Source organism: Macrobrachium rosenbergii, chromosome 3 (genome assembly GCF_040412425.1).
Source record: "Macrobrachium rosenbergii isolate ZJJX-2024 chromosome 3, ASM4041242v1, whole genome shotgun sequence".
In the NCBI taxonomy this organism is placed as follows: domain Eukaryota; kingdom Metazoa; phylum Arthropoda; class Malacostraca; order Decapoda; family Palaemonidae; genus Macrobrachium; species Macrobrachium rosenbergii.
This window is the reverse complement of record NC_089743.1, coordinates 22303698-22330108: the sequence shown is the minus strand read 5'-3', so window position 1 is coordinate 22330108 and position 26411 is coordinate 22303698. Positions and strand designations below refer to the sequence as shown.

The 26411-nt window shown below is 42.2% G+C and overlaps 2 protein-coding genes and 1 long non-coding RNA gene across 3 annotated transcripts in view; 2 read left to right on the top strand and 1 right to left on the bottom strand.

Annotated features, from left to right (window-relative positions):
• The window catches only part of LOC136853025 (uncharacterized), a 153941-nt gene extending 147250 nt beyond the window's left edge, over positions 1 to 6691 (top strand). Inside the window, exon 3 of the long non-coding RNA XR_010857303.1 lies at positions 6627 to 6691. This is a non-coding gene — a long non-coding RNA (uncharacterized lncRNA). The remainder of the gene's footprint in view (positions 1 to 6626) is intronic.
• LOC136853020 (calcium-activated chloride channel regulator 1-like) overlaps positions 1 to 26411 on the bottom strand; it is a 531777-nt gene that overhangs the window by 10359 nt on the left and 495007 nt on the right. Inside the window, exons 11-13 of the mRNA XM_067128177.1 lie at positions 19996 to 20122; positions 16086 to 16328; positions 14424 to 14654 (exon numbers count right to left, since the gene is read on the bottom strand). Coding sequence (XP_066984278.1) covers positions 14424 to 14654; positions 16086 to 16328; positions 19996 to 20122 — 601 coding nt within the window. The remainder of the gene's footprint in view (positions 1 to 14423; positions 14655 to 16085; positions 16329 to 19995; positions 20123 to 26411) is intronic.
• LOC136853023 (uncharacterized) lies at positions 8094 to 9362 on the top strand. The gene is made up of 3 exons (XM_067128193.1): positions 8094 to 8689; positions 8807 to 8921; positions 9079 to 9362. The coding sequence occupies exons 1-3, from the start codon at positions 8137 to 8139 to the stop codon at positions 9155 to 9157; spliced, it is 747 nt and encodes a 248-aa protein (XP_066984294.1). The 5' UTR covers positions 8094 to 8136; the 3' UTR covers positions 9158 to 9362.

The following is a 26411-nucleotide window of genomic DNA, read 5'->3' as shown; positions in this document are numbered from 1 at the left end:
CACCTGCAGCACATCCGGAAGGTCCTGCAGTGCCTGCAGGAGTGGCCTCGTCGTCAGGTTCGACAAGTGCACCTTCGGCGTCGAGAAGGTGGAATTCCTGGGCCACGAGATATACCCAGGGGGGTGTCCGCCCAATGTTGTCGAAGGTCGAGGCTGTCGAGAAATTCCCCACCCCTGGGCCACGAGATATACCCAGGGGGGTGTCCGCCCAATGTTGTCGAAGGTCGAGGCTGTCGAGAAATTCCCCACCCCTACCTCCATCAGGGCCATGCAAGAATTCCTCGGAATGATCAGCTACTACAGGAGATCCATCCCGGGGATCGCACACACCATGGCCCTCCTGACAGAGGTCCTCAAGGGTCGTCCAAAGACCTTAGTGTGGGCCCCCGACCAGCAGAAGGCCTTCTTCCTGACGAAGGCCACCCTCTCCAAGGCAACATCTTTGGCCCACCAGGACCCCAACGCTCCCCTCCAGCTGACGACGGACGCCAGCAATGTCACCTGTGGAGCTGTCTTTGAACAAGTCATTAGCGGGACCCCTCAGCCCATCGCCTTCTTCAGCAGGAAGCTCAGCCCCACCGAGTCCCGCTACAGCACCTTCGACTGGGAACTCTTCGCAGTATACCAGGCGGTACGTCACTTCAAGTTCCTCCTGGAGGGGACGCCCTTCACAATTTGGACTGACCACCAGCCGCTGGTCCACGCCTTCACGAAGCTGGGGGACACATGGTCCTCTAGGCAGCAGCGGCACCTCACAGCCATCGCGGAGTTCACCTACACCATCAAATACCTCCCCGGCAGGAAGAACCCAATAGCCGACGCCCTCTCAAGGATCAAGATCGACGCAGTGCAGCTCGGGATCAACTACGAGGACATTGCTCCCAGAGCCAACGGCGACCCCTCCTCAGCAGAAAGTCTACAGGGAGGCCCTGGTAGTCCCGGGGGAACTCGTCGCAGAAGACAGGGACGACATAGCAACATAGAGGCTCCATGACAGGATTGGGAAGTTCGCCCCATGTCAGAGGACATACACCGACAGGATGCCCCCCTTCATGCCTCCCGGTCTGTCCTCTCGCCACCCACGTCTTCATCAGGGGCGACGCCGTGCGGCCATCCTTAACCAGACCCTTAAGAGGACCTTTCCTTGTGCTCGAAAGGGACAAAAATGCATTTTGGGTAGCCGTCCACGGAAGGGAAGACTGGATATCGGTAGACCACCTCAAGCCTGCATTCGTGGAGGAGGACATCGGGGGTTTTTCCCAAAGCTTCCCGCAGGATATAGCAACCCCGCGGCCAGCCCCATGCGCAGGAAAATGTCATGGGCGTCCCTGGAAAACCCGGAAACCAGACAGAGGCACCCCAACACACCGCTCCAGAGGGCGCCGGGGAAGGCGACCATCCTCTCCAGTTGACATCGAGAAAGCTGGGCCCCCTCCATCGCCCCAGCAGATACCTGCTTTGATCAGGCGCTACCTACGTCTTGGAAGGGGGGGATATTGGAAAGTCCCCGCTCAACGCGTTCTCTGTAATGAACATCCCGTTTTCTGCGGTGCCTTCACATGCTACCTGGGGTCGGCCGAACACATATTATCATCATATTTTATTGTCTGTTCAAGTGACCATGCATCATGTATATGTAACAGAGTATTTTTTGTAACAGACCAGACATTGTTAATCATTGTTTTTTGTATGTACCTGTCCTGTTTTTGTAGAGAAATAGTTTGACCTCAGGTCACCTGTAAATCTTTGTATCCGTGGTCTCTGCGTTATACGCAGATGTCCGTACACCTCTTTATAAGCGGATCGCTTCATCAATAAACTAGCCGTACTTGTCTTCCTGCTCATTATTTCGCACCTCTTACAATATTATCAATCTATGGGAACTAGTTCTTTAATGAAGACCAGTTTCCTTTTTCAAGAGGTTAACAAATCCTCTGAATTTGTCTGTGGACATACTCGCCAGTGCAGTGTGCCATGAGAGCTGCATTAAGAGAGCGGTGTGCCTTCTCGACCATGCCGTTCGCTGTGGGGTTGTAGGCTGTTGTGCTGTGTAAAATTATACCCATCAGGCATACCAAGGAGACCCAGAACTCTGACAGGAAGGCTGGACCCCTGTCCATAGTGATGCTGTCTGACACTCCGAAACGGCTGATCCAACTGGAGAGGAGGGCTTCTGCGCATGATGCTATTGATGCCTCCTCCATGGGGGTTGCCTCGGGCCAGCGGGTGGAGCAGTTTATGATCATCAGGAGGTATCTGTCTTCTCCCGATTGCGGACGGGGCCTGACGACGTCGATGTGGATGTGGCGGAACTGCTGACGAGGCTGGCGAAAGTCACCGACCCCAGACTCTGTGTGCCAGGACGTTTTGCTCGCCTGGCATGGGATGCAGCTCCTTGCCCACTGGCGAACGTCCTTGTTGATGCCATGCCAGATGAACTTGTTAGTCATTAGGCGTGCCGTTGTGCGCCCTGATGGATGGGAGAGACCGTGGACTATGTCAAAACCTGCTTTCTCCTCGAAGCGGGTGCTAGGGGGATGGGCGGCCTGTGCTGGTGTCGCTGAGGAGAGTTGTGTTCGAGCTTGCTAAGGGCATGTCTTCCCACTTAGAGCTGTCACTGCCATCCTGTAGTCTGCCGTTTCTGGGTCCGCTGCTTGTTCTCTTGCCAGGTCTTCGTGGTCGATGCCGAGGTGAAGGGAATTGATTTCTACCCTCGACAGGGCATCAGCCACCGGGTTTTTCCTGCCAGGGATGTAGTTGATGGTGCACCCAAATTCAGAGATGGCAGTCAGGTACCGCTGTTGCCTTGCAGACTACACATCTCCCGGCTTTGCAAATGCATGCACCAAGGGTTGTGATCTGTCAGGATTGTGAATTTGGTCCCCTCCAGCAGGTACTTGAAGTGTCTCACGGCCTGGTAGATAGCCAGCATTTCTCTGTCGGAGGTGCTGTAGCAGGTCTCTGCTGACGAAAACTTGTGGCTGAAGAAGGCCAAGGGCAGGGGGGTGCCGTTCACAAGCTGTTTGAGCACTGCGCCGCAGGCGATGTTGCTGGCATCCGTTGTCAACCTGAGGGCAGCAGTGGGGTTGTGGTGAGTTAAGGTAGTGGCACTGGAGAGGGCTGTCTTTGTTGCAATGAATTCCTGCTGCTGTGGAGCCTCCCACGTCAGTGTTTTTGGTTTGCCCTTCAAGATTGACGTCAGGGGGTACATAGAGTGGGCAATGGCTGGGATGAAATGTCGGTAGCAGTGTATCATCCTGAGAAATTCCTGAAGGGCCTTGATGGTTTGTGGTTTTGGGAAGTTCTCTCTAGCTTTTACTTTAGAGGCAGTGGGCCACACTCCTGCTGGGGAAATCTCGTGGCTGAGGAAGTCTACTTTTTCTTTCCTGAAAATGCACTTGTCGACCGTGACGACTAGTCCGCTGTCCTGCAGACGTTTCAGGACAGCACGGACGTGGCGAAGGTGTTCCTCTGGGGACCTGGAGAAGATGAGAATGTCATTGACGTAGCAGATGCAGAAAGGCAGATCCCCCAAGATGGTGTCCATCAGGGGCTGGAATGTGGCACCTGCGTTCCTGAGACCAAAGGTGGAATATGAAAATGTTACACTTACCAGACCTGCATTTCAATATCCTGGAGCCAATTGTCTAATGGCATCAACCAGAAGGTAGTTGCCCATTCGGTTGTGTTAGGTTAGGTTGGGTACTTAACCCAACCTAACTTAATCTAATCTAGACCTAGCCTAGCCTGACCTAATCCACACCTCAATGACCTGGATCTTCTTAGATCTCCAAGCCTCAGGATCCCAGGATAGGTGTTCCATATTGTTGTTAGGGAATGATACCATGGTAGTTCCATAATCAACAAGTGGGGGGGTGTCTAGTGTCCTATCATCTCGATAGATGGTGCGGGTGCACGGGTTTGCAGTAGCACACTCAGCATAGCGGTCAACCAGACACATTCCATTGGTGGTGCTGGTGCATGGGTTTGCAGTAGCACACTCAGCACATCAGTCAACTAGATACTCCAAGATGATGGATGTATGACAGACAAGTTCGGTTTTGCATCCACGATTTAAGTCTTCTGCTCACAACTTCCCGTCATTTTGCCTGATTTGTCGGGAGATCAACAATACCTCCAAACTAAGTTCCGACAACTTGTGTTGGTTCCTACTCAGTCCAGAAGCGGTGCCTAGGAGCTCCATTTCTTTTGACTTGATGTAGACACTCCTCCTGTGAGGAGTGGGAGATGTATGCAGTAGCTGCTGCTGCTGTAATTTACCAGTTGGTCCACAACCTGAGGAGATATGCAGATCTTAGGACAGTTCTCTCTCCCTTTGACTAAAACTCATTTTTCCTTGTTCAAATTTTCCTCTCTTAAACAGTCACTGACTAAGAAATCTTTGTAAAACATATCCCATTTAGGAAGTCATCTATTAAGTACAATTATTGTTGTCTAGTGAAGTCACATAACTTATCCCTCCATGGTGTTAAAAGTATTATTCTTGACATAAAAATCATTTCCTTGTAATTAAGTAATGACAAGTGAGAGTTTCTGTAATGCAAGATTGTTACCTGGATATGTTTTTTCCAGAATTGTTTATGCCTTGGGCCTGAACAAAATCCTCTTTCTTGGATAGGAATCTGCATCATCAGTACCAAGAAGCCTCAATTCGACCTTGCAGTTAATTGCCTTATAAGCATCTGAGAGGCACAAAAATCTGTTGCATTCATGCCTATGTAGCATTGAAGTGTTTGTCCTTAGTAGAACTAATATTCTGAGCTGCTGTTAGCTCAAATAATCCATTTCATTTTATTTTACTTTTGTTGAAACTAGCATTCCAGTAAGTTTGCTGAATTCATTTATGTGGTTATAAAATAAACCTCTATTCTTTGTTAACTTAGTGTTAACTGGTGACCTGATCTATTCAGTATACACGGTGACCTGATCTATTCAGTATCTGTCATTTAGAGTTAATTTTAGCCTTAACTGACAGAATCACTTGGGTCTTAGGTAAAGCAAGACAATATAAATCCAATTAATTAATTATTAAACTCATTAGCCGAATGACCCACGTAACAATATACAGTACATGATTATATATATAAATATATTTGTATGAGACTTCTTTTAAACTTATCTTTTTAATTTCCTATTTAATTTCATGTGGTGTCAATAACCTAGATGTGATGCCAGTCTTAATATCCACAAATCAAACTCTCTAGTCCCACTGAGTTTGTAGCCGATGAGAAGGTCCCTACACCAAAAGACTGTTCAAACTGATCAGAAGGGTGCTCAAAAGATTTGTCATATACCCAAAGCCTGAGAGCATGGGTAACAATTAACAGTCTTAAGACAAGGATGTTGACTGAGCACAACACTTTCCTCCCCAGCAAAGCCCAGCAGTAAAAACAACCAGAAATAGTGGTGCATCCAAGTGAACAGTCACCTGTGCTACAACAGTGGCCAGTCCAGTAACACAGGGACTGATACCTTCCACAAGCAACCAGTCATGGGCATAATGAGCAGCCCTCTGCCTGGTGACTGGTTTAGACAGACTGGAACTGGTACCCACCATGAATGGATAATCATGCATGTGCCTCGGGTTATGCCAAGATAGTTCGGAGGACCCTGAATGATCCAAGACTATGGGAGGTGCAGACTCTTTCAAAGCTCCTAACCTCTGCAGAGATGCAACAAAAAAAGGCAGAGTCTAGGTCAGACCTTCTCTATAAAACAAGTTTGGACAGCATCCAGTCACAAAAGCAGTGACCACTAACCCTCTTCCAAGAAGAATGGTGCCCAGTGGAAGTGATGTGTAACTTGACACAGTATGAAGATTTCAGTCTTCATCCTTCCTCTCTATTGGTCCAGCTACTGTACTAGGAAGATGATCCTAAGGAGTGGGACAGGAAATAGCTGAGCTTGAGAACAAATAAGACAGAGAAGCACACCTGCATTTCTTGATTTCACTCTGCTCCACCAAAGCAGCTGAGTATGTCACTGTCAAGGCCAAGTTCTGTATGGAAGACCCAAAAGTTGCAGCAGCAGAAAGGCCCATGTAGAAGAAAAGATCATGGCAACATCAGGAATCTTGGTCACTGAAGTGACAGAGGACAAATTGGTACCGCCACATCCCTCCAGACAACAGTGAAGAACGGCTCTCCAGAAGAACGGCTCTCCAGACAGCCAGAGAACCTTTATCAACTTAACCCTAGATCACCAGTGTTGTCCGGAATCCTGTCAAGAGGCCTATTTGGGGTCACTGAGAAAAGGATGCTAAGCCCATGAGGCTGGGGGCCCCTGACATCTCAGTTTAGGTTGTGGTCTTGCCCTGTGAGGTGCTTTCGTGGGGCTTATATGTGTGCCGTAGATATAGGGCGCCATTGTCCAAGATTCCGGACATGTCTGGTGAATTAGGATAAAAATTTCTGACGGGATTCCGGACATGTCTGGTGAATTAGGATAAAAAATTCTGCCGGGATTCTGGACATGTCTGGTGAATTAGGATAAAATTTCTGGTGAAATAGGACATGTAATTGTTCATTTTGTTTCAGATTATATATATTGTATATTACATTGTTTTTGTTTCAGATGTTCTAACATTTTTCTTATTTTTTGGGCAGAGGAAAACTGGTGAATCCACAGTTAGAAAAAAATAAGACAGTGAACATAAGATTAACAAAATAACTATGGCATTAAAAGACAGGACTTGGGACTTCAATGAAAGTGCAGACATAAGGGAATACCTTGTGACACTAACTGATGAAGAGACCTGCAGTGATGAAATAGAGGATGATAGTGACATAGAAGAGAGTGATGGGGAAACCCAAAGGAGACAAGAACCAGATAGTGAAGAGATGATGTATGTGCTTCAGTCTACGGCTGTTTCTTCCACACCTAAGGAACATCCACCTTACACTGACACAAATGAACCCCAGCCTGGTCCATCACACCACCGTCAACTCTGATCAACCACAACTGAGCATCAGGCAAAGAGAACGATGACAAAAAAACGAACCTTGACCCAACGCCCCAGCAGGAAGCGTACTCAGGAGTCACAGCTGCAACAAGTTCGATGCTCTCATGACGTAAGTCCTATCCCACCTTGCATTATCAACTTCGGTGTCAGGACTCTAAAAAGTGCATCTGGCTTTGAGTGGCAGTGCAAGCCAAACTGCTCTCATGTCTCACAGACCCCTGCCAGGAACATCATTCGCTATGCCCCCAGGTCTCACCCCACAGGCAAGGGGAGCAACCACCCCAACCTCAGCATTTGAATTGTTTTTTCCTGATGAGCTCATCACTGAAAGTGTCCAGTGGACAAATAAAAAAATCAGTGCTGCCAGACAGAGATACAAGAAAAAAAAAAAGACTCAAATGTTGCACACAAACCCCCTTGAGATTCGAGCTTTGCTCGGCCTGCTCCTGGTGTCAGGTGCACAGAGAAGCAACCACCTCCACATCCATGAGTTATTTAACAGAAGTATGGGTTGTTCCCTTTACAGGGCTGCCATGTCAGCCACAAGGTCTAGTTTTTTGCTTGTTTGTCTGCAATTTGACAACACAGAAACTCACGACGAGTGCCGGTCAACAAATAAGTTTGCCCCAATCAGGAAAGTTTGGGAATGCTTCAATAGGCGCTTTAGCCAGATGTTCATCCCTGGAAATACTCTCACCGCTGATGAACAATTACTTGCTTTCCGTGGGAGGTGTCCCTTTAGAATGTATATAACTAGCAAGCCGGCTAAGTACGGAATAAAGCTTATGCTGTGTTGTGATAACACAACTAAATATGGGATTCCTTATATTGGGAAGCAAGACCCTCCACCTCAGGAGAACCTGTCCCTGGGTCACTACTATTTCTGGGAACTCACCTGACCGTACAACACAAATAGGAATGTCACTAATAGGAATGTCACAGTGGACAATTGGTTCATGTCAGTTCCTCTTGCAATGGACCTGCTGTCAGCTTGTGGTCTAACCTTGTGGGCACAATAAAAGAAAACAAGATAGAAATCCCTCCTCTGGAGGGATGACCTGGGTCTAGTGCCTTTATCTCGATGATGTTGGTGTCCCTATGCACCACTCAGTCAGACAAAGAGACCCAAGAAATTAGTACACCTTGTGTCCACAATGCATAGCCAGCCAACACTGGATGATCAAAGAAAGCCTGAGGTCATACTCTACTACAATAAGACCACAGGGGGGTTTGATGCCTTCGATCATATGTGTGCCACATATTCCTGCAGTAGGAAAACACAGAGATGGCCACTGCATCTTCTATGGGCTGCTCAATTGTACAGGCATCAATGCCTGATCCATAGTGCAAATATTCAGTCCTCAGACCAACATCCACTACGCAGGCAGACATTCCTTTCTGAGTTGGCTATGGCCCTCATCTGCCCATGGGCAAAGCATCGGCTGTCTCACCCCACTTTTTCTTGGAACCTGAGGTACCTCATCTCCGACACATTCAACATGCCCCAAATGGCACAACCCACATCTGCAGTACAGGGACCAGAGAGTGACACATCACTTCTGTACAACTCCCGTTTGAATGCTGAGAAGCGATGCAAGGAGTGCCGTGACGGATCAAAGAAGAGCAGATACATTTTTGCAGGGGCTGCAAGTTCAGCCTGTGCACCTGCCACCTGTACACTTACTGCATCACCTGTATATCGAAGGGGTGAGTAGAAAAATGTGCTAATATCGTCATATGCTTATCTTATTTGCAAATATAAAATTTATTTCTACTCTTCCATTTCCAGCATGTTTCATTTATAATTTCCACATTTCTTTACAGTTCACCCTGCTCTGTGTGCAGCCAGGCTACCCAGGAGGAAGACAGTGATTGGGACTAGTGATGCTTGGGAACAGTCTGACATCTGTGCCCTTGCTGTGCACTGCCCCAAATGCCAGTTAGTGTATATTACATATTTTTGTTGTTTTGTTTCCTCTTTCTTGTTATTTTTTCACTTCCCCAAATGCAAGTTATTGCATATACATATGTTTTTTGTGTTACACATTTGTGTTCGGATTCCTGGGGTAGTCTAAAACATAGCCTTACTTTTACAGTATGGCCCAAAGCAACCAGCAGGGCATAAGGCCTAGGGGTCCTGGAGAATCATTGTGGATATCGAAACTAAACATGTAGCAAATTTGAGCAGCCTGCCTCAAAGCTGCGGCTAGCTTCAAATTTTGTTATGGAGCATTTTTGTTTTTTTTTTGCCTTTTTTACCACTTTTTTATGATTTTTTTCCTAATGCTAATTTCATGGCCCTATTTCATCATTACATGAATCACTCAATAATAGGATCTAGTTCATATAAAATATATAATAATAAATATGGTTTCAATTCTATAGTTGTTTCTTTGCCCAGAAAAATGTGTCCAGAATCCCGGACGAGCCTGGTAATATGGTACTATTTCCAGTCCTGGTAATGTAGGGTTAAGGGTTTAGAAGTGAATTTTGCTCCTCTTTGAAAGACTTCCTGGCCCCCCAGAAAAAAGAAAAGATATGAAGATCAAGAGTTATAGGAAATAATAACTCTGAGTCATACGTACTTGCAATAAGTACATCTGTGCTGTTTTTTAACTTTGCTAGACTTATAAGGGCAGATGCACAAACACACAAAACCAGAAAAAATGTAAAGCAGAAAATAAGCACAACAACAATGACTTTCAAGAACCAAGTCAAAGTTCTGAAAACTAAGAGCAGCAGAGGAAATACATCAACCTTAATACAGCTAAAGAAAAAGTTGTGTGTAGAGATGTGCTAGGGTAAGTACTCCTCTCACTCATCCACTGGCCTCCACCTGTAACTACATTGTTCATATGTTTCAAGGACCAAACAGCTTGTGCTAAGAATACTCCTATACATAAAATATAAAGGTTTGTGTTCTCGTTGGAACAATATGTTAAAATCTTCTACCAGCTCCAAATTTTTATTATTTTATATAAAAAGCTTGTACAATACCTTTTGCCTAATATTTTATGACTGAGAATAATAAAATCCTATCCCCTCATCCACATCAGGGACCACTCCATCCCCACCACCTGAATATTCCACCTGCCTGGAATGTATCTAGCCGATAACATAAGTGAAGAGCTGTCTATTTGTGAATCTGCATTGCCAGCTGGCAAATGGTCTGAAACACTGTACCATAAATGTTTGTTGATGTAGGTAACACAGTCATATTATTGCTCATCAACACTATTAAGTACCCTCTCTGATAATCTTTGAATGCTAATAAAGCCAACCAAACTGCCCCCATTTCCAAAATGTTGATGTGCAGATGTAGAATGTCATTTGTCTACACACACTCACTGAAATGAACTCTCTTCTCAGGTGTGCACCCCCATCCCTTCTTTGATGTGTCCATAAACAGAGGCATTTGTAGAGGTGGGGGACTCAATGGCACACTCTTTAGGTGGTGTCTGTTATCTAGCCACCATGAAAAGGTCCCCCACCACTTCCTCACTCTGAGACATGAGTTGGAAAGGTGGATCTTGAGAGGCAGCCAATGCTGCTTCAGTTGCTACTGAAGCTATTGAAGGTGACTCCACCCATGAGGGATGAGTTTCTCTAATAACTACAGATGACCTAGGACCACCTGCCACAACTGAGTGGCTTGTTCCTGTCATGAAAGGAATTGTGCTGTTGCCTCCCTCCCTGAGATTGCTCAGACAAGAGCCCACTGGGAAGGCTATTTCTGTACTGCTAGAGTCCAAGAGCATAACCCAGATTATCTGCTGCTTGGGGACGAGATTAGACTTCTAGGAGTTGCTCACGATTCCTACATCGATGACCCCTGTCCCACGGAAGGTATTTCTTGGAAAAAGCCTGGATAGTAAACACCTTATGAACAGTTTCTAGTCTGAAGCACAAGGCCTTAAACTGAAAAACCATCTTGTTTCAGAAAAAGCATAGATACCTCCAAAGGTCCTTATGAATGGGGATACTTTAAATACATCCTGCAGGTCTGTCAAAAGTGTGAAGTTGCTCTCTCTAATGGAATCTAACACTGAATGTGGAGTTTCCATTGTGAGACTAGTTTGTTGAATGTGGAGTTTCCATTGTGAAACTAGTTTGTCGAACACACTCATTCAAAGCTGACAGGACAATCACAGGTCACCAACTCCTGGTTGTTTTCTCTATGAGGAAACGTCAGTTGTAAACCCAGAGGCTGACAGTCTCAAATTTTCACAGTGCTTTCTCCATAATTGTTGCCACCTCTGCCAAGATTTCCACAAATCTGGGGGGTAAGTTGGGAACAGTATTGGTGTCATTGAGAGAGGTGGACTAACGTCTTTGAACGGAAGCCTGTATTCATCCTGAAGGACTGATAGGATCCAAGGCTTTGCTTCCTGTTGCTGCCACTTTGCCCTATGGTGTAACAGACAACCCCCTACTCATTGCAGCAGAGGAAGAGGATTGCAACTCTCAGCAACCTCCTCCAATCTTACCTTATGAGAAAGGAGCAAAATAGTTGGAAAGATCCCACTTCTTGTGGATGTGGCAGAATCCAAAGGTTTGGCGGCGTGCCTTTGCCTCCTGCAAGACTTTGAAGGACTCAGCAAGGTACAAGACAGAGTCCTGGGAATCCTTCCTCTAAGCTCAACTGTGGTCTTTACCGTACCCAGAGGATAGAGGCAAGTCCAGTGCTAAACTGTTTCACATTGAGAGGCTACTCTCATAGAACACCGATTGGTGACCTGGTGCGCCAAGAATGTAAGGGCCCTCCCTCCTGACACTACCAATATACATTGTTCTCTTGTCTGAATACGAGATACCTGTCATGGCATAGTCTGCAAGAGTCTTCATCCAGAGATCTAGTCAAGAGAGAGCCTGCAGAGATGCTATGGACTCCAACACATTGGCCTCTGCAGCATTAAAAGAGAAGCCCCCTGGCCAAGTCTCTGGTGTGGGGGAGGTTGTTCATCAGCTGGCAGACTGATGCATCCAACTGCAGAGTAGCAAGCTCTGCAACCTCTGGAGTACAGTACCTCTGCTGGCAAGTGAGTGATTTGTTTGCTCAATCTGTTGAAAGCAAGCGAACTCCCTGACCCTCAGATCATGGCATTCATCTCCCCCAAAACACCACAAGCTAACTGAGACCAAGGCAACCTAACTGGTGGTCATGCCTCCAATATGTTGGCCAAGGCTAGCTCTGTTGATGAAACCATGGGCAAGTTGTCTCTCCAAGATTTCTGTGCTCATGAATGAGAGAAATAACCTCTCAAAAACACTGCTCTAGCTTGGCCTGAGGGGATTCCAAAGGAGAAGATCCCTAAAGACCCATAGGATCCCAAGAGGTCTGAGGTACCTCCTCTCCCGGAGGAAGCCACACCAGGTCTTCTGCTCCCTCTCCATCTCTTGATATTGTCCAGCACCAGAAAAGCTTCTCACCGGAGAAGGCAGACGAGATCTCACATGTTCATACTCTGAATGGAATTCAGACCTTGACCCTGACACCCTCTACTTCTATACTCATTAGCAACTGAACAAGAAGACAGATGGTTAGAGTGAGTGTCCAAGTGGGTATACACAGTAGCAACAGCCCTGCCTGAGGTATGATGATCACATCTAATGAGCCAGTACCTCTGCCTTCCTACCACGAGGAGGAGGAAGAGCAAGTGGGAGAAGTCCTTCTGGACTTATTATGTTAGGCCTTAGATTTCCCCTTCTTCCTCCTGTGTGAAATAAGAGTCCAGGGGCAAGGGGGAGAAGGAGGAAGACAAAAAGCTGGAGGACGATGACAACAGCAATGAGAAAGACAGTGAAGATGAAGAACAGTGACAATAATTTACTCTTTTCCTTTTACTTGCCTTCAACTCTGAAGGACTGGTCGAGGCACAGGGTCAGCTGCTGGTAACATAACCACCATTGGAAGATCACCTGCAACATACGAGGTAGCCATGGAAACTGCAGAAGCATCAGCAGGCACATCAATGATTAGTTATTGCCTCTTCCTTCCTGCCTGTGAATCAAGGAAGCCAGCCAGCGACGTAGTACTTGGAGGATTAAGTATAGGCGAAATTTCATGTAGATAATCAAATGAAGACATCTCCCTACTAGCCTCTTTGAGACAGACAAGGGATGAATAGATTTGTAGTACTTAAGGGAGCAAACCTTCCTACGAAGGAAAGACCGTAACATTCATGGAAGATGGATGGCAATTGGTGACAGAAAGGAACGAGAAGGATTCACCAGTGTCACCAGAGAATCGTAGCTTCCTGAAGAACCAAGTGAAATCTTCCTAATTCTCTTCCTTCTCTTGCTGTGCATTTCCCACTGAGGAGAGGGCATGAAGCGCAGTCTTCACATGGCAGGGATTAGATAAAATTCCTGCCTCTAAAATAAGAACAGAGCTCATGTGGGTTTACTGATATAGGAGATATGAAGTGACCACAATGTTGCCCACAACCCCCACCTAGCACTGGTCATTTTTCTTCTCCATCTAGAGAAAGACAAAGTCACCAGACAAAGCAAAAGGCAAAATAAACAAACAGGGCACAAAAAGGAGGTAAAAGGAAACAAAGGTGGAAAGCCACTCATCCACATCCAAGAATCCAGTGAGCACACAAGGAAAAGGGTGCAGGAGTGTTCTCTCATGAGTGGCCAAAGAAAGAGTGGAGTAAGAAGAGGGAAGAGAGTGAGGGGTTAACCTCTCTAATCCCTAATTTTCATAAGTTAACTACCTTGTTACTGAGTTCCACTGCTGTTCCAGCTTGTAGTAAAGGTTATTCCTAATACAAAAGGCGATGGTTTTATCCATGTAGAAACAAACAGGCGTCAGGAAAAACACTGAAGACATTATAGTGTTGCTGGTCCCTATTTACAGTACAACTGTTCAAATAACTCAAAATCTTTCACATAAAGATAAAGAAGGTAAAACCAAAAAATCTGCATCATATAGGCTGTCTTCAATACCTAATTCAAGTGTTTTCATAAATTGCAATTGCATAATTTTAAGTAATTTACTGAATTAAGTTACCAGTCAACTTAATATGGTCCTAAGATTACACCCAAAAACAGAATATCTCAGGTGCTTTACAAATAGAACCCTAATTCCCTTACAAATAAAGCATTACAGTAACTGGTGTGACCTTGCAAGGTCAACATGAACGTGGCCAAGTGATAACCAGCATGGAAACCTTTCCCATCTATACCAGTAATCACAACATACAATTTTACAATTGTGGAAAGCCAAGTAAAAAAATAACATAGCATGTAAAGCAAGAAAATTTTACCTATCAAATATGTATAATCAAGAAATAAAATGCTGAAAAATACTTTTAAAGGCAAAATAAAGTTGAATGGTGTATTTTTCAAGGTGCAGTTATGATGTCTATTCTTCAGTCAAACCACTTCCTCTGAAGTGCCTGTATTTATTTGAATAAATAAAAAAAAATCCCACCTGTTCCATGATCCCTGTTGCTTCCAGGAGCTGTCCAGTAGAAAGTAATGTGCTGGGCAGATGGGTTTATCTCAGCCCTGAAGTCGCCTATGCGTGATGGTGGGATGCTGAAGATAGAACTGTGCTTCCCACCTACTATGTCAATGACACCCACTGTTAGTGTTCTAGAAAGCTGGCCAGTTGGACGTCCAGTGGTGTAGGGAACTACTGAACCACAGCATCTTGGCCATGCTGTTAAATATTAATTCAATATAAATAAAAGAAAGTATATACAGCACAAAAGTATTGTAAAATATAGGCTCTGACACTATATACACACAACTCTCCAGATTTTGAAATTAATGCAGGACAGGCTTGTCAGTAGAAAAAAAATATACCTACACAACTGTACTTCATAGATATATGATATAATAACTTTGGGGAAGACAGACTAAAAGAAAATTATTATGGAATATAAGAGGAAAATTTCTTGAAAATACTATCTCAACATATCAGTAATACCATAGAATTATAATAATAATATCAAAGAATAAAGCAACATTAATGCCAAAAATATTACTGTACTTCTAAAACTGATGAGCCGTGGTAAACATTTACCAACTATGGACACTGCATGATGTGAACAGTCATTTTCATGTAATGACACCAAAAAATGTTAGTTAATATATTATTCATAATTCAAGCTAGGTTGAAAAACAACATGCAAAACGGTGCTCATAACTGATTTGATTGACGTTTCTACAGATGAAAGTGAAAACTTTTTTAGAGCAAATTTCTAGTTACTATACAACCACATAAAAAGTCTACTTGAGTATATTCATTTCTGATAATTAGAAAAAGTTCATTACAAGTGACAGAAGAAAATAAGATTTGAAAATTTTGTATGCAATTTAATGCTGAATATCTAAATTCTGACAACGTTTACTTCTGACACCCAGGAATAAAGCATAGCCTTTCAGGGTCTCCTAACTCTCCAGAAAACGAACATTACCTTTACCAAGATTCTAATTTCAAAGTACTGTACTCTGCAAGGACGTCAACATCATTTGAAGCCAAAGTGTACTGTAGTTATACAGTACTTGGAATATGGTTACTGCATCAGCATGGCTGACTTCATTCCATACTGGTATGTCTGATGTTACATTTCCAAATTGGGTATTAAAAGACCACCATAATAATAACTAAGGGCATACAAAGAACAAAGGCAATCTGACAAATGTGGGAGACCAAAAGACCCTTTTTGTGCATATTTTTGAAGAAAATTATTATAAAAAAAAAATAATAAAAGATATTAGCTTTAGAGTTCCTACCCCTTCTTCAGAAGAAGCAGGACAAGCCCTTGAAAGCTGAAGAATTCTTTATTTTTATTTTAATAATAACCACGTATAAAAATGCACCTAAGAAGGTATCCTGGTCTCCCAGTAATAATAATGTATCACTGTAGTAGAACTTCTGAATATAGGCTACATAATTGCTAATACAGTAATCGGGAGAAAAGTGAGCTGTTTACATAATCTGTGAGCAAATCACAAAATGACAGTGGTTCAAGACATCCAAACTCACTAACAGGAGTCAGACTTTAATAAACAGGCCTTCTTTTCATATCACTTATTTAGTTTCAGTACAAAGTCCCAAGCTACTAGCCTAATCATCCTCATTTACCTGGAGCATAGGTTCTGGTCCTAGTGTATTGGATGCTAGATGACCCCATCTGAGAACTGTAGGAGTGATGGTTGCTGACATAGATCCCAGGCCTAGGACTTGGTGCTTGCTGGGAGGGCATGATGACTTGGGCAGTGGCGTCATTGTCGGTCAGAGTAAAGCTCAATGTGTACCGTGCATCGGAGGTCCCGAAGGAAGGTAGGTAACGAGAATAAACACCGTCATTCTTGGTGGTATCAGCATCTGTGAAAGATCAAGGATAAGAATCTTTACAGCCCTATAAGTATTCTCTAACATAAACTCAAGAGCAGGATAGTCAAATGGCATATGGTAGGCGAGATGCCTTGTTAACTGACTGCTAGACAGATTTTTATTCAACTACTAGCTGACCAACCCAGCACTGCCTGGGAAAACTCTGAATGACAACTGATAAACACTCTCTCTCTCTCTCTCTCTCTCTCTCATGTTAAGATAGTTGCTTCAGTTACATTACCCAGCATTTTTGACATTTTATATTTCATCCCTCCTCACCCCCATTTCCTATCGGGGCTGAACTTGGACTTAAAGGGCATTGGGAGTGTCACTAATCATCTCAGCGAGCTTGAAAACTATGGATTTGACACTAATATTTGTTGTTTTCAGCTATTTTTACGTCACCCCCTTCCCACCCCCACTTCCTATCGGGGCTGAATTTGGGCTTAAAGGGCATTGGAAATGTCACTGTTCATCTCAGCAACCTCAAAAACCATGGATTAGACACTAATATCTGTCGTTTTCGGTTATTTTTACGTGTCACCCCCCTCCCACCCCTTCTCACCCCCCTTTCCTATTGGGAGTGTCACTATTCATCTCAGCGACCTTGAAAACTATGGATTAGACTAATATCTGTCATTTTTTATTATTTTTATGCTACCCCTTCCCACCCCGCCTTCCTATCGGGGCTGAACTTGGACTTAAAGGGCATTGGGAGTGTCACTAATCATCTCAGCGAGCTTGAAAACTATGGATTTGACACAAATATTTGTTGTTTTCAGCTATTTTTACATGTCACCCCCTTCACACCCCTTCTCACCCCCACTTCCTATCGGGGCTGAATTTGGACTTAAAGGGCATTGGATATGTCACTGTTCATCTCAGCGACCTCAAAAACCATGGATCAGACACTAATATCTGTCGTTTTCGGTTATTTTTACGTGTCACCCCCCTCCCACCCCTTCTTACCCCCCTTTCCTATTGGGAGTGTCACTATTCATCTCAGCAACCTTGAAAACTATGGATTAGACTAATATCTGTCATTTATTATTATTTTTATGCTACCCCTTCCCACCCTGCCTTCCTATCGGGGCTGAACTTGGACTTGCAGGGCATTGGGAGTGTCACTATTCATCTCAGTGACCTTGAAAACTAAGGATTAGACACTATCTGTTATTTTCGGTTATTTTTAAATGTCGCCCCCTTCCCACAATCCCCCATTTGACCCCCACAGTATTCTTTCCAGATAGCAAGTCATAAGTATACCAAGTTTAGTTGAAATTGCTCAATGTGTTTCAGAGTGTATGTCGAACATACACACACATACATACATACATCCATTTTTATACATATAGATTCATCAGCAGAATTCAATATTATGTGGAGTGTGTTTGCTAAGTAAAATAGTCTTTATTTATAAGATGGTAACGAAAACAAAACACACACACACAGATTGAAGTCTTCGTACCTGGTATTTAAAGTGTCGATTTCCAAATTCTTTGTTGCATTTTAATTCCATTAACCTATTTCTCCATGCTCTTATGGTTATTTATGTTTTCAGGAGGTATATTTTTGTATGATCTCTTTTATACATTTCTGCCTATTATTCTTTACCATACTGTACTTAGCATCTTGAATGTGCTTTGGCAGGTAGTCACTGAAACTCAAAAAGGCTTGGTGTGACCCCTATCCCGTAGGGAATTTTTCATTAATATCTTGGCTGCTTTGTTGTTTAAACCCTGTAACTTCTTTAATACATATTTGGCATTCATCACAGAGGCTGTTACAGTAGTCTCATCTTGTCACTACATAGTATGGACTTCTTTAATTTGATGAAGTATTTCTTTATGAAGACTACATGAAGAGTGAAAGCAGAAGCAGGCAGAATGCTGCTGGCGTTTGTGGATGGTTTAATAATTGCACTTTTGGATAATTTTTTTTTTATTTTTAATATCAACCTTTTTAGGTTTACTTCGATCCTCTTGATATACATTCTCTCATTGTAGTTTACTTTTTCTGTTGATCCAACCCTTGACATCCTTAATTTGGTCATAATATCTTTAGTGTCATTTAAAACCAGGTATAACTGCATATTTGCAAAACCGTGCGCTCTACTTTCAAGATGATTCGATAGAGTTGAAGTATGGGTCCCACCTACGTCATACTGTCAGGTCTTTGTGTGCGAACCACTAGTTTCTTTCTCATTCCCTTGTTTGTTTTGTGAACAATATCATAGCTGTCAGCTCCGCTGGCCTTATCTATAGGTGCATACTGGGTTTGCGCTGGAAACTGGCGTCCCTTTCTTACCTGTTCTTTTAGTTATGGAAGAGAACCCTTAATTGCACATCGGATTGCCAGGTTTTCTTTTACTGTACCTCAAAAAAAAAAATGAAAGAATGGGTGATGTTGGTAACTTATCTTATGAACCGAAAATGACAAATTAAAAATACAAAGTGAAGGTGAACTAAATTTTGACGAAAATGGTGAATCGACGAATTTGAATCGAGAAATGTGGACTGTTGAAATGTGTTGAGTGATTCACTTGAAATACATGGAATTCTCCTGTTTCTCACTCGAAAGTAAGAACAAAATTGTATTTCTTTATTTGCTTTCTGAATTCAGTTTAATAAATATTTGTAAAAATAGCTGAGTACAAATTATAATAAATCATTTTCCTCTATAATCGATTGCATGTAACTGACACTGTTAGTTATAATTTCTTGAGGTGCCATACTTGCATTTGACTTATTAGTATACAGCCATATTGTTTTTACGATTTTTTAGTTGCTTGCCATATTTATTGCAAACAAATTGCACTCATAATTATAATGAGTATATTTATATTAAAATAAGAATTATAAGTATTATAATTATAACAAAACCACGGTGGTCCTAGTTCTTAGCCTGCAAGCTTTACAGTGAAGACATCTGGCATCGCAACTGAACAACTGACAATTCGACCTGACCGAACTTCCAAACCCTAAACCCGCTTCTCCTTTATAAAGACACCGGTACACCTTTGAATTCTACTTATTCTCTCTGTAGATGGCCACCACTGTGTTTGTTGAAATGTACGTACGAGTTAAAATAAAATGACGACAGCTGCATATCTTTCCATGTCCTTTGGGAAATTTGTTATCTTAGCTACCATCTAATGGGACGATGAGAAGGAATATTGAAAATAAATACACGTTGCTCTTCGGGGCGGATGAGTGGAGCATTTCAATATAACTAAAATATTAGTCAAAAAGGAAGATCTTCTTTCATGTCAATTGAAGACTTCACAGATAATGATTCTAGTTACATCCGAGAGCCGACTGATACTGGCATTGCACACGTCGTATGTTCATGAGAGAGAGAGAGAGAGAGAGAGAGAGAGAGAGAGAGAGAGAGAGAGAGAGAGAGAGAGAGAGAGAGAATGTAGTAAAGAAAACTGGCTATTCTTGGTCTAGGCATGCGACATACAACTTCGCTTGGGTACTCAACACACGTGTAATACTGTATCCATTAAAATATTCACACGCCTATACAACTTCCAAATACTGCTCAGTTTGTTAATTCACAACTGACACTGCTTTAATTCTGTAAAAAAAAAAAAAAAAAAACTGACAATTAAACAGTAGTATATCAAAGATAACTTGGTGTAGACGTCCCTTACCTCCGTTGCCGTTGTCAAAGAGAAGGAATGTGTGAGGCTCATAATGACTCCCTGTACTGTTAAAGCCAAGTCTCTGTAAAGATGCCTCTACCTTTGCTCCGACCACAGGGGCTCCGCCGCAGGTCACCTGAGGGAGAAAGACGGAGAGCTGAACATTTTTGATAGTTGAAACTGATTCCATGAACTCTGACTTTTGTCAATGTTGGATGTACCACGTATTTGACTGAAATAATTTTAAAATCAACTAGCATCTCCAGCATTTAAAGTTCACAGTGTTTGAGACGAACATTTGATTTGACTGTTTGACCTCTAAATTTAGGGGTTTTCGTACGATTTGACGAAGGAAAAATTAAGCACATGAAATCTGTTATAATGACAAAGCAAACATCAGGGTTTTGGCCCATTTACGACCTGTCAACAAACACTGGCACACAGCAATATTCAAGTACACCAAATCCAACCTAGCAGGAATTTTTTTAAATACGAAAGAAAATCTGTAACTGTCTTCATGTGAAAGAACTATTCCCTGTAAACATTTTGGTTCCTTAACCCAAGCCCGGATCCCTGGACATGAGGAGGCAATAACTGATTAATCATCGTAAAAATTCTCCTCTTTGATGCGAAGAGATCAAACGTACTTTCTCTAAGACTGGATGATTTGAATTAACTATAGGTTTGGTGAAATTCACACTGTAATTCTGGGCCTCGGTAAAGATATTGAAATTTACTTTACAGGGTTTACCCTGGTAACCATTAAGTTTTCAGCTCATTGCAGGATTTGGAAATGATCACATACCCTTTCACCAGTAAAACACATCGACACTAAAAACCAGCTGATGTTTCGGGGTTTCTTTCCATACTTCTAATCCTAAACACGAATCCGACTGAATTACTGTATTTTGTGGTGAACTGATTGTTGTTTAAATACAATTCTCTTGTTCCGTTATTTCTTTAATTTTTTTGCCGAGATTATTGTTTTTTCTGCAACCTGCTAATTGCTTTTGGCCTTTTGTTAATCATCCTTTTGTAAAGACGTTGTTCTTTGTAAAATAAAATACCAAGGAAAGGTCCTCGGAATTTTATAACCTTTTGCTATAACGTGTTGTGCGCCAAGTGAGGAGCGTCTGCAGACAAAAGTATTTTAATATGATCAAAGATGATACTAACACAGTTTAAACCACTGGTGTTAACGGAAACTACGGTTAGTGGATGGAATACAATATTGGATGCTCTGTCTTTTATACAGATCACCTCCAATGCTACAAAGTTTTATCACGTATTAGCGGACTTATAATCGGACACCATTTGTAAACTATCACATACTGTTTTGACAAAAAATATGAACTACTATTATCGACTTGAATGAAGAAACCAATCCAGTTACTTGAAAGACTGATATCGGCCACAAGCATGCCAGACAGACGGTTATTTATAAGTGAATTAAGAGACATCGCAGCAAAGGCTGGTGTTGGGGAGGAACTGGTTCGGAATAATGCTGCAAGCCCTACCCCCAATTTGAAGTTCCAAAGCTTAATGGCCTGTCCACACAAGCGGGCATGCCCGTCGGACATTTCCAGCTGTTTATATTTTCTCTCGCTTCTGAAGCATTGTTACCAGACAATCGCGTCGCTCTGGCTCTATATTTGGTCGGTCAGAATTGTGGAACGGGTTATGGGAACAGTGTTTGCCCGTCGGGCAGTGTCCGCTAGTGTGGACAGGGCTTAAGGGAAAGTTTTAAGAACACAGAAGGCACGAACGCCTAACTCAACTTGGAAAATTGGTAGATGATCTAACCATGTAGAAGAGATTCTACACAGCTTGATAGTCCTTTTGGTCTACGTCCCCTTCATCGAAATAAGCGACCTAAGGTATGCCAAGTATATCTTTATTTTGGACAGATGGCAAGACATGGTACGAATGGCTTAATAAAAGCTCAAATTTAACTATACAACCATCCTCTCATTAATTCTCTCTAACGTCAAGATTTGCTTCACTTTCCCAGGCTCACTTAGAAAACTAAATTAGCAAGTATCTAGAAATGCTGCACTCTGCCTCCCACTTATCAAAGTCGCAGATAAGATTAGCAGCAAGAAAGTTCCACTCATTGTGGACAGTGATGCTGGGATATCAACAATTCCTAAGGAGATCCTTCTCTCTCACCGTAAGTACATATTCTGGGGGACATAATCACCTGCAACGACTTCCTCACCCATAACTGCCCAACCTTTCTCAAGATATTTGGGGACTTGTACGTGGTTCTTCTCAATGTTTCTACAGCTTTAGATAAGGTCTTGCATCAGATCTTCTTACCTAAACTTGGTTCTTACAGTTTACTGATCACTATGAACTTATTTCAACTTTATCGCGTAAGTGTATTTCTGATGACGTTGCCAGTGCAAGATTTACCCAATTTCCTTCTGGAATTAAGTTTTTTTCCCCACTATTTTTCCTCTTTTTGAAGGGTTTCAGATCTCTAGTCAGAGCCATACTCTATGGTAATCGTTATCATTTTCGTCTTCACCCTTCCAGAAATTAGGTCAATTATTCTTAGTATAATTTATTGTAATTAGTAGAGATTTGGTTAGTAAATGTGAATAGGCAAATCAAACCTAATTTGCTTCACAGCTTAGTTCTAAGATCATTTCCTTAGTCTCCTTAGGTCATAATGCTCCTACTGTCACAAACAGGTTTCGGGAAATCTGCCATCAGGAAGCCCAAAGTGTTTTGCCACAGTCATGATGTCAGATCTAACCTTTGGTGCTCCATGTAGTACTTTAAGGAGTAGATGAAATGAGTGAGCATGCACGATTTTTTCCAGTGTCTTGGGAAACCCTTTACACGCCTTTCTTTTTCACCGATGTTTACAGTCGAATAACTGGGTCAGCATATACTTTCAACTTTCATTCATTTCATCTTTGGTGAAAGTTTGCGGATTCCTGTTTGTTCTATTAATATGACTGCGGATATTCATCTCGAGCATTTCTTTTATGCCCCATCTATTTCCTGGCCAGCGTTGAGTATGTTGGGTTTCACAATCAAACAGTCAAAGCCCTTTCTCGATCTGTCCCACTATTTAATTCTAGAAAGTGGGGTTCTCTGCTCTTTGTGCATCTTCAATAACTTTGTGTACTGGTTTTGAAGAAGAGCGTTTGTCATCACATGAAATATCCGTAACATATTATTCTTATACTGACTAAGCTTGACTCCAGTACCAATTTTGGCTTCCTCGCCATAAAACGGCTAACCAAATTCCTGAAACATGCCCTTCCCTAGATTAGATGAAGCAACTCTCCAGTTGTAGCCGTTCGCTATAATGCACTTTTTCTGCGACTGGATAAGGAAAATCAACATCAAAAGCGCGTTGAAAATGCCTTTTCCATTTATAATTGAGGAAACAAATAATCTGAGATGAGTAAGAAAAATGGCAACTTTCCAGTAAACAGCCACCTTTAAACGAAAACGTAGACATGAAAGGAAACTTGAAACATGAATTTTCAACTACTGCTCTTTTTTTACTATTTTATGAAAGGGCTCCAAAGGGCAGAGCCTTTGAAGTTGCTTCTTTCGAAAATAAAATATATGCACCCTTTAGGGTCTCTCTCTCTCTCTCTCTCTCTCTCTCTCTCTCTCTCTCTCTCTCTCTGGTAATACTTGAACTTTTCACCACATGTCAATGATTTTTTTATATTAATAGGTTCTAAGTTTTCTTCTTTAAATCGGTAAAGTCCATTTTGTATTCGACTTTGAATTCTTCTCTCTCTCTCTCTCTCTCTCTCTCTCTCTCTCTCTCTCTCTCTCTCTCTCTCTCTCTCTCTCTCTCTCTCTCTCAGCTCCACTTGTCTAAAATTTAAATTATTCTTTTAGCATAATTAATAAAAAATGCTACAGTTTTACAACAAATTCCACCCTATACGGCGTTTCTCTCTCTCTCTCTCTCTCTCTCTCTCTCTCTCTCTCTCTCTCTCTCTCTCTCTCTCTCTCTCTCTCTCTCTTTCTCGCCTCGGTGTCCCTCTTTCCAATTCTCTTTCCTTGTGACCATTTGTGACTTTCTGCTCCACCCCTAATTGTCAGAATTCTGTCAAAAGCCAGAAGAAGAAATGCATATATAACGGAGGCAGTCAAAACTTACGCATGTGCTGTATTTAAATTCTACAGGTTAAAAGCAAACACTCCCACACATGCATTCTTTTTAGCTCTGGCGTATTCGCTACTATGAATAAAACATTCGTCAGGTCCCCATGCATTTATTCTGGATCCATAGATACAAGCCGACCACCAGTGTTCAGAAGACGGGGTTCGCATAGATGTTGTACAGCTTGGCTTTCATCAAAAAGCATTCCGGGAAACATCGTTGCCCCTTTCTGTCAAAGTTCCTAATTATTTTGAATTCAGCGCAGATATATGAATTCTAAAACATCACGTCTCACAAAATCACTATTAAACTTAGCCGTTTATCTCAAGAAGATGACAAGAGTAGGCAAAGCTAACAACCGCTTAGACCCTGTACATACTCGTACACTCGTACTATTTACTGATTTGGAGTAAAGATTTCCGCATTGAGATGCTTACACAACCTAGCAAATATATGATACAATGCCCAAATAAACTTTAAGAGCATCATCTTTCACAAGGAAGCTAAAGAAAGCCTATCGCGAGAAGCCAGGCCCACCTCAACCAAAAAAAAAGTGAGTTAGTGTCAAAGATATTCATTACGAGGACAAATTGACACCTTCAATATCTCGTTGAATTAACGAATCGAAGCAGCTCCCTCCTCCAATCTCTTTTATCACGGGATAATTTCAAATATCGAAAATGCAGCAAACATTGATTTTTAACGCTCCACACTTTTTATTAAGGGGCATATTGCTTACTATGGGGTTATGCCACTCCTAGAGACACTCATCGAAATTTCCCTCCCTCTCACGCTTAAGTCACGAAATCTCAAACATAAAATTTAGACTTTTATTTTTTCCTTTACAATGCATAGACATGGCAGAATGGACTGTGCCATCACACCATTTCATAACCTGGCTTAAACAAGGATGGGTCGGGAGGGGGCTGTTTAGAGTTAAGGCTGTAATTATTAACAGGCTAATTGTGGAATTATCTTTGGAAATAAAGAGAATGGTGTTTTTTCGCCTTTAAACATAATATTCTGAGATTTTGTCAACATAAAATGAAATACAAAAAATATGAGTATCTGAAAACTAAAGAATGTATTAATAGTGATTGTTATAATAGCAATACTAAGAAAAAGGTTACCTACGTGACTGAAGAAGCTGAATAAAAGTTCACATTAACGTGCTCTGTCAACCAATGATGCCTTTTTATATGATGACCCACTGTACTACTCTCGATTACCATCAGTGATTCAACACAATTTGGTAGTACATAACCACAGGTTATTAAGGTCCTTTGCACCGCCCCTCCGGCTCCTCGCTGCAACCCCTTTCATTCCTTTTACTGTACTTCCGTTCGTATTCTCTTCTTCCATAGCGCAACTGCGAGGATTTCCTCTTGTCACACCTTTCAAACCTTTTTACTGTCAATTTCCGTTTCAGAGTAGAATAGCTTCATAAGTCCCAGCGCATGGCCATTGGCCTAAATTCTATATTCGATTCGATTCCATAACTACAGGTTTTTAGGTCGTAAAGTAACGATGGGTAAAAAGGCCACGCAATCATCATCTTGCATACGTAATACAGTGAAAAATCTCTATACTGATGTGACAAAATATGAAACATTCACTTGGGTAACATTGACCTACGAGATGAACATTTCACAGTTACTCCCGTTTGGTTGATAGAATTACTGTTTTTGAGGATATAAAGGCAGCAGCAAAATTAATCTTTACACAAATTCTCTGTAGTTTCGTACTGGAAATCGCGCAGTCTTTCACTAAAGCCACTCTCGAAAGGGGGCAAGGAAAAAATAAAACTCGTTACTTAAAATCCCAGATAAAACATTTCTTAACTCGTTAGCAGCGTCCTGCTTTGCCAAAGTAAGAATAATTTGAGTTTTGCAACAACAGTGAAATAAAGTAACTGTACACGTTATGCATGAAAAATAAATGGACGATATCTATATAATGTTATTTTTGGGTGTAACAGTTGTACACTCTTATGATTATCAAACCGTGAAAAAATTTTTTGAAAAAATTATCGAAAGACATGAATCCTGCAACATTTTCAGCATCGTATTATTTTGCAAAATTAATCAATATATTTAATTATTTGGCAGCGGACCGAAATGGTTTTACAAATAAACGGTCTCCCAAAATTGGAAGTTGTGTAGCACGTACAAAAATTACTTTAAAAATCAACTCAATACCTTTTATTGCTTCGATAACATCGTCTCTTTTCAGTCACTACAATGGCAACACACAAATAGGGATTTCCCAGTTTTGCAAACTTCAC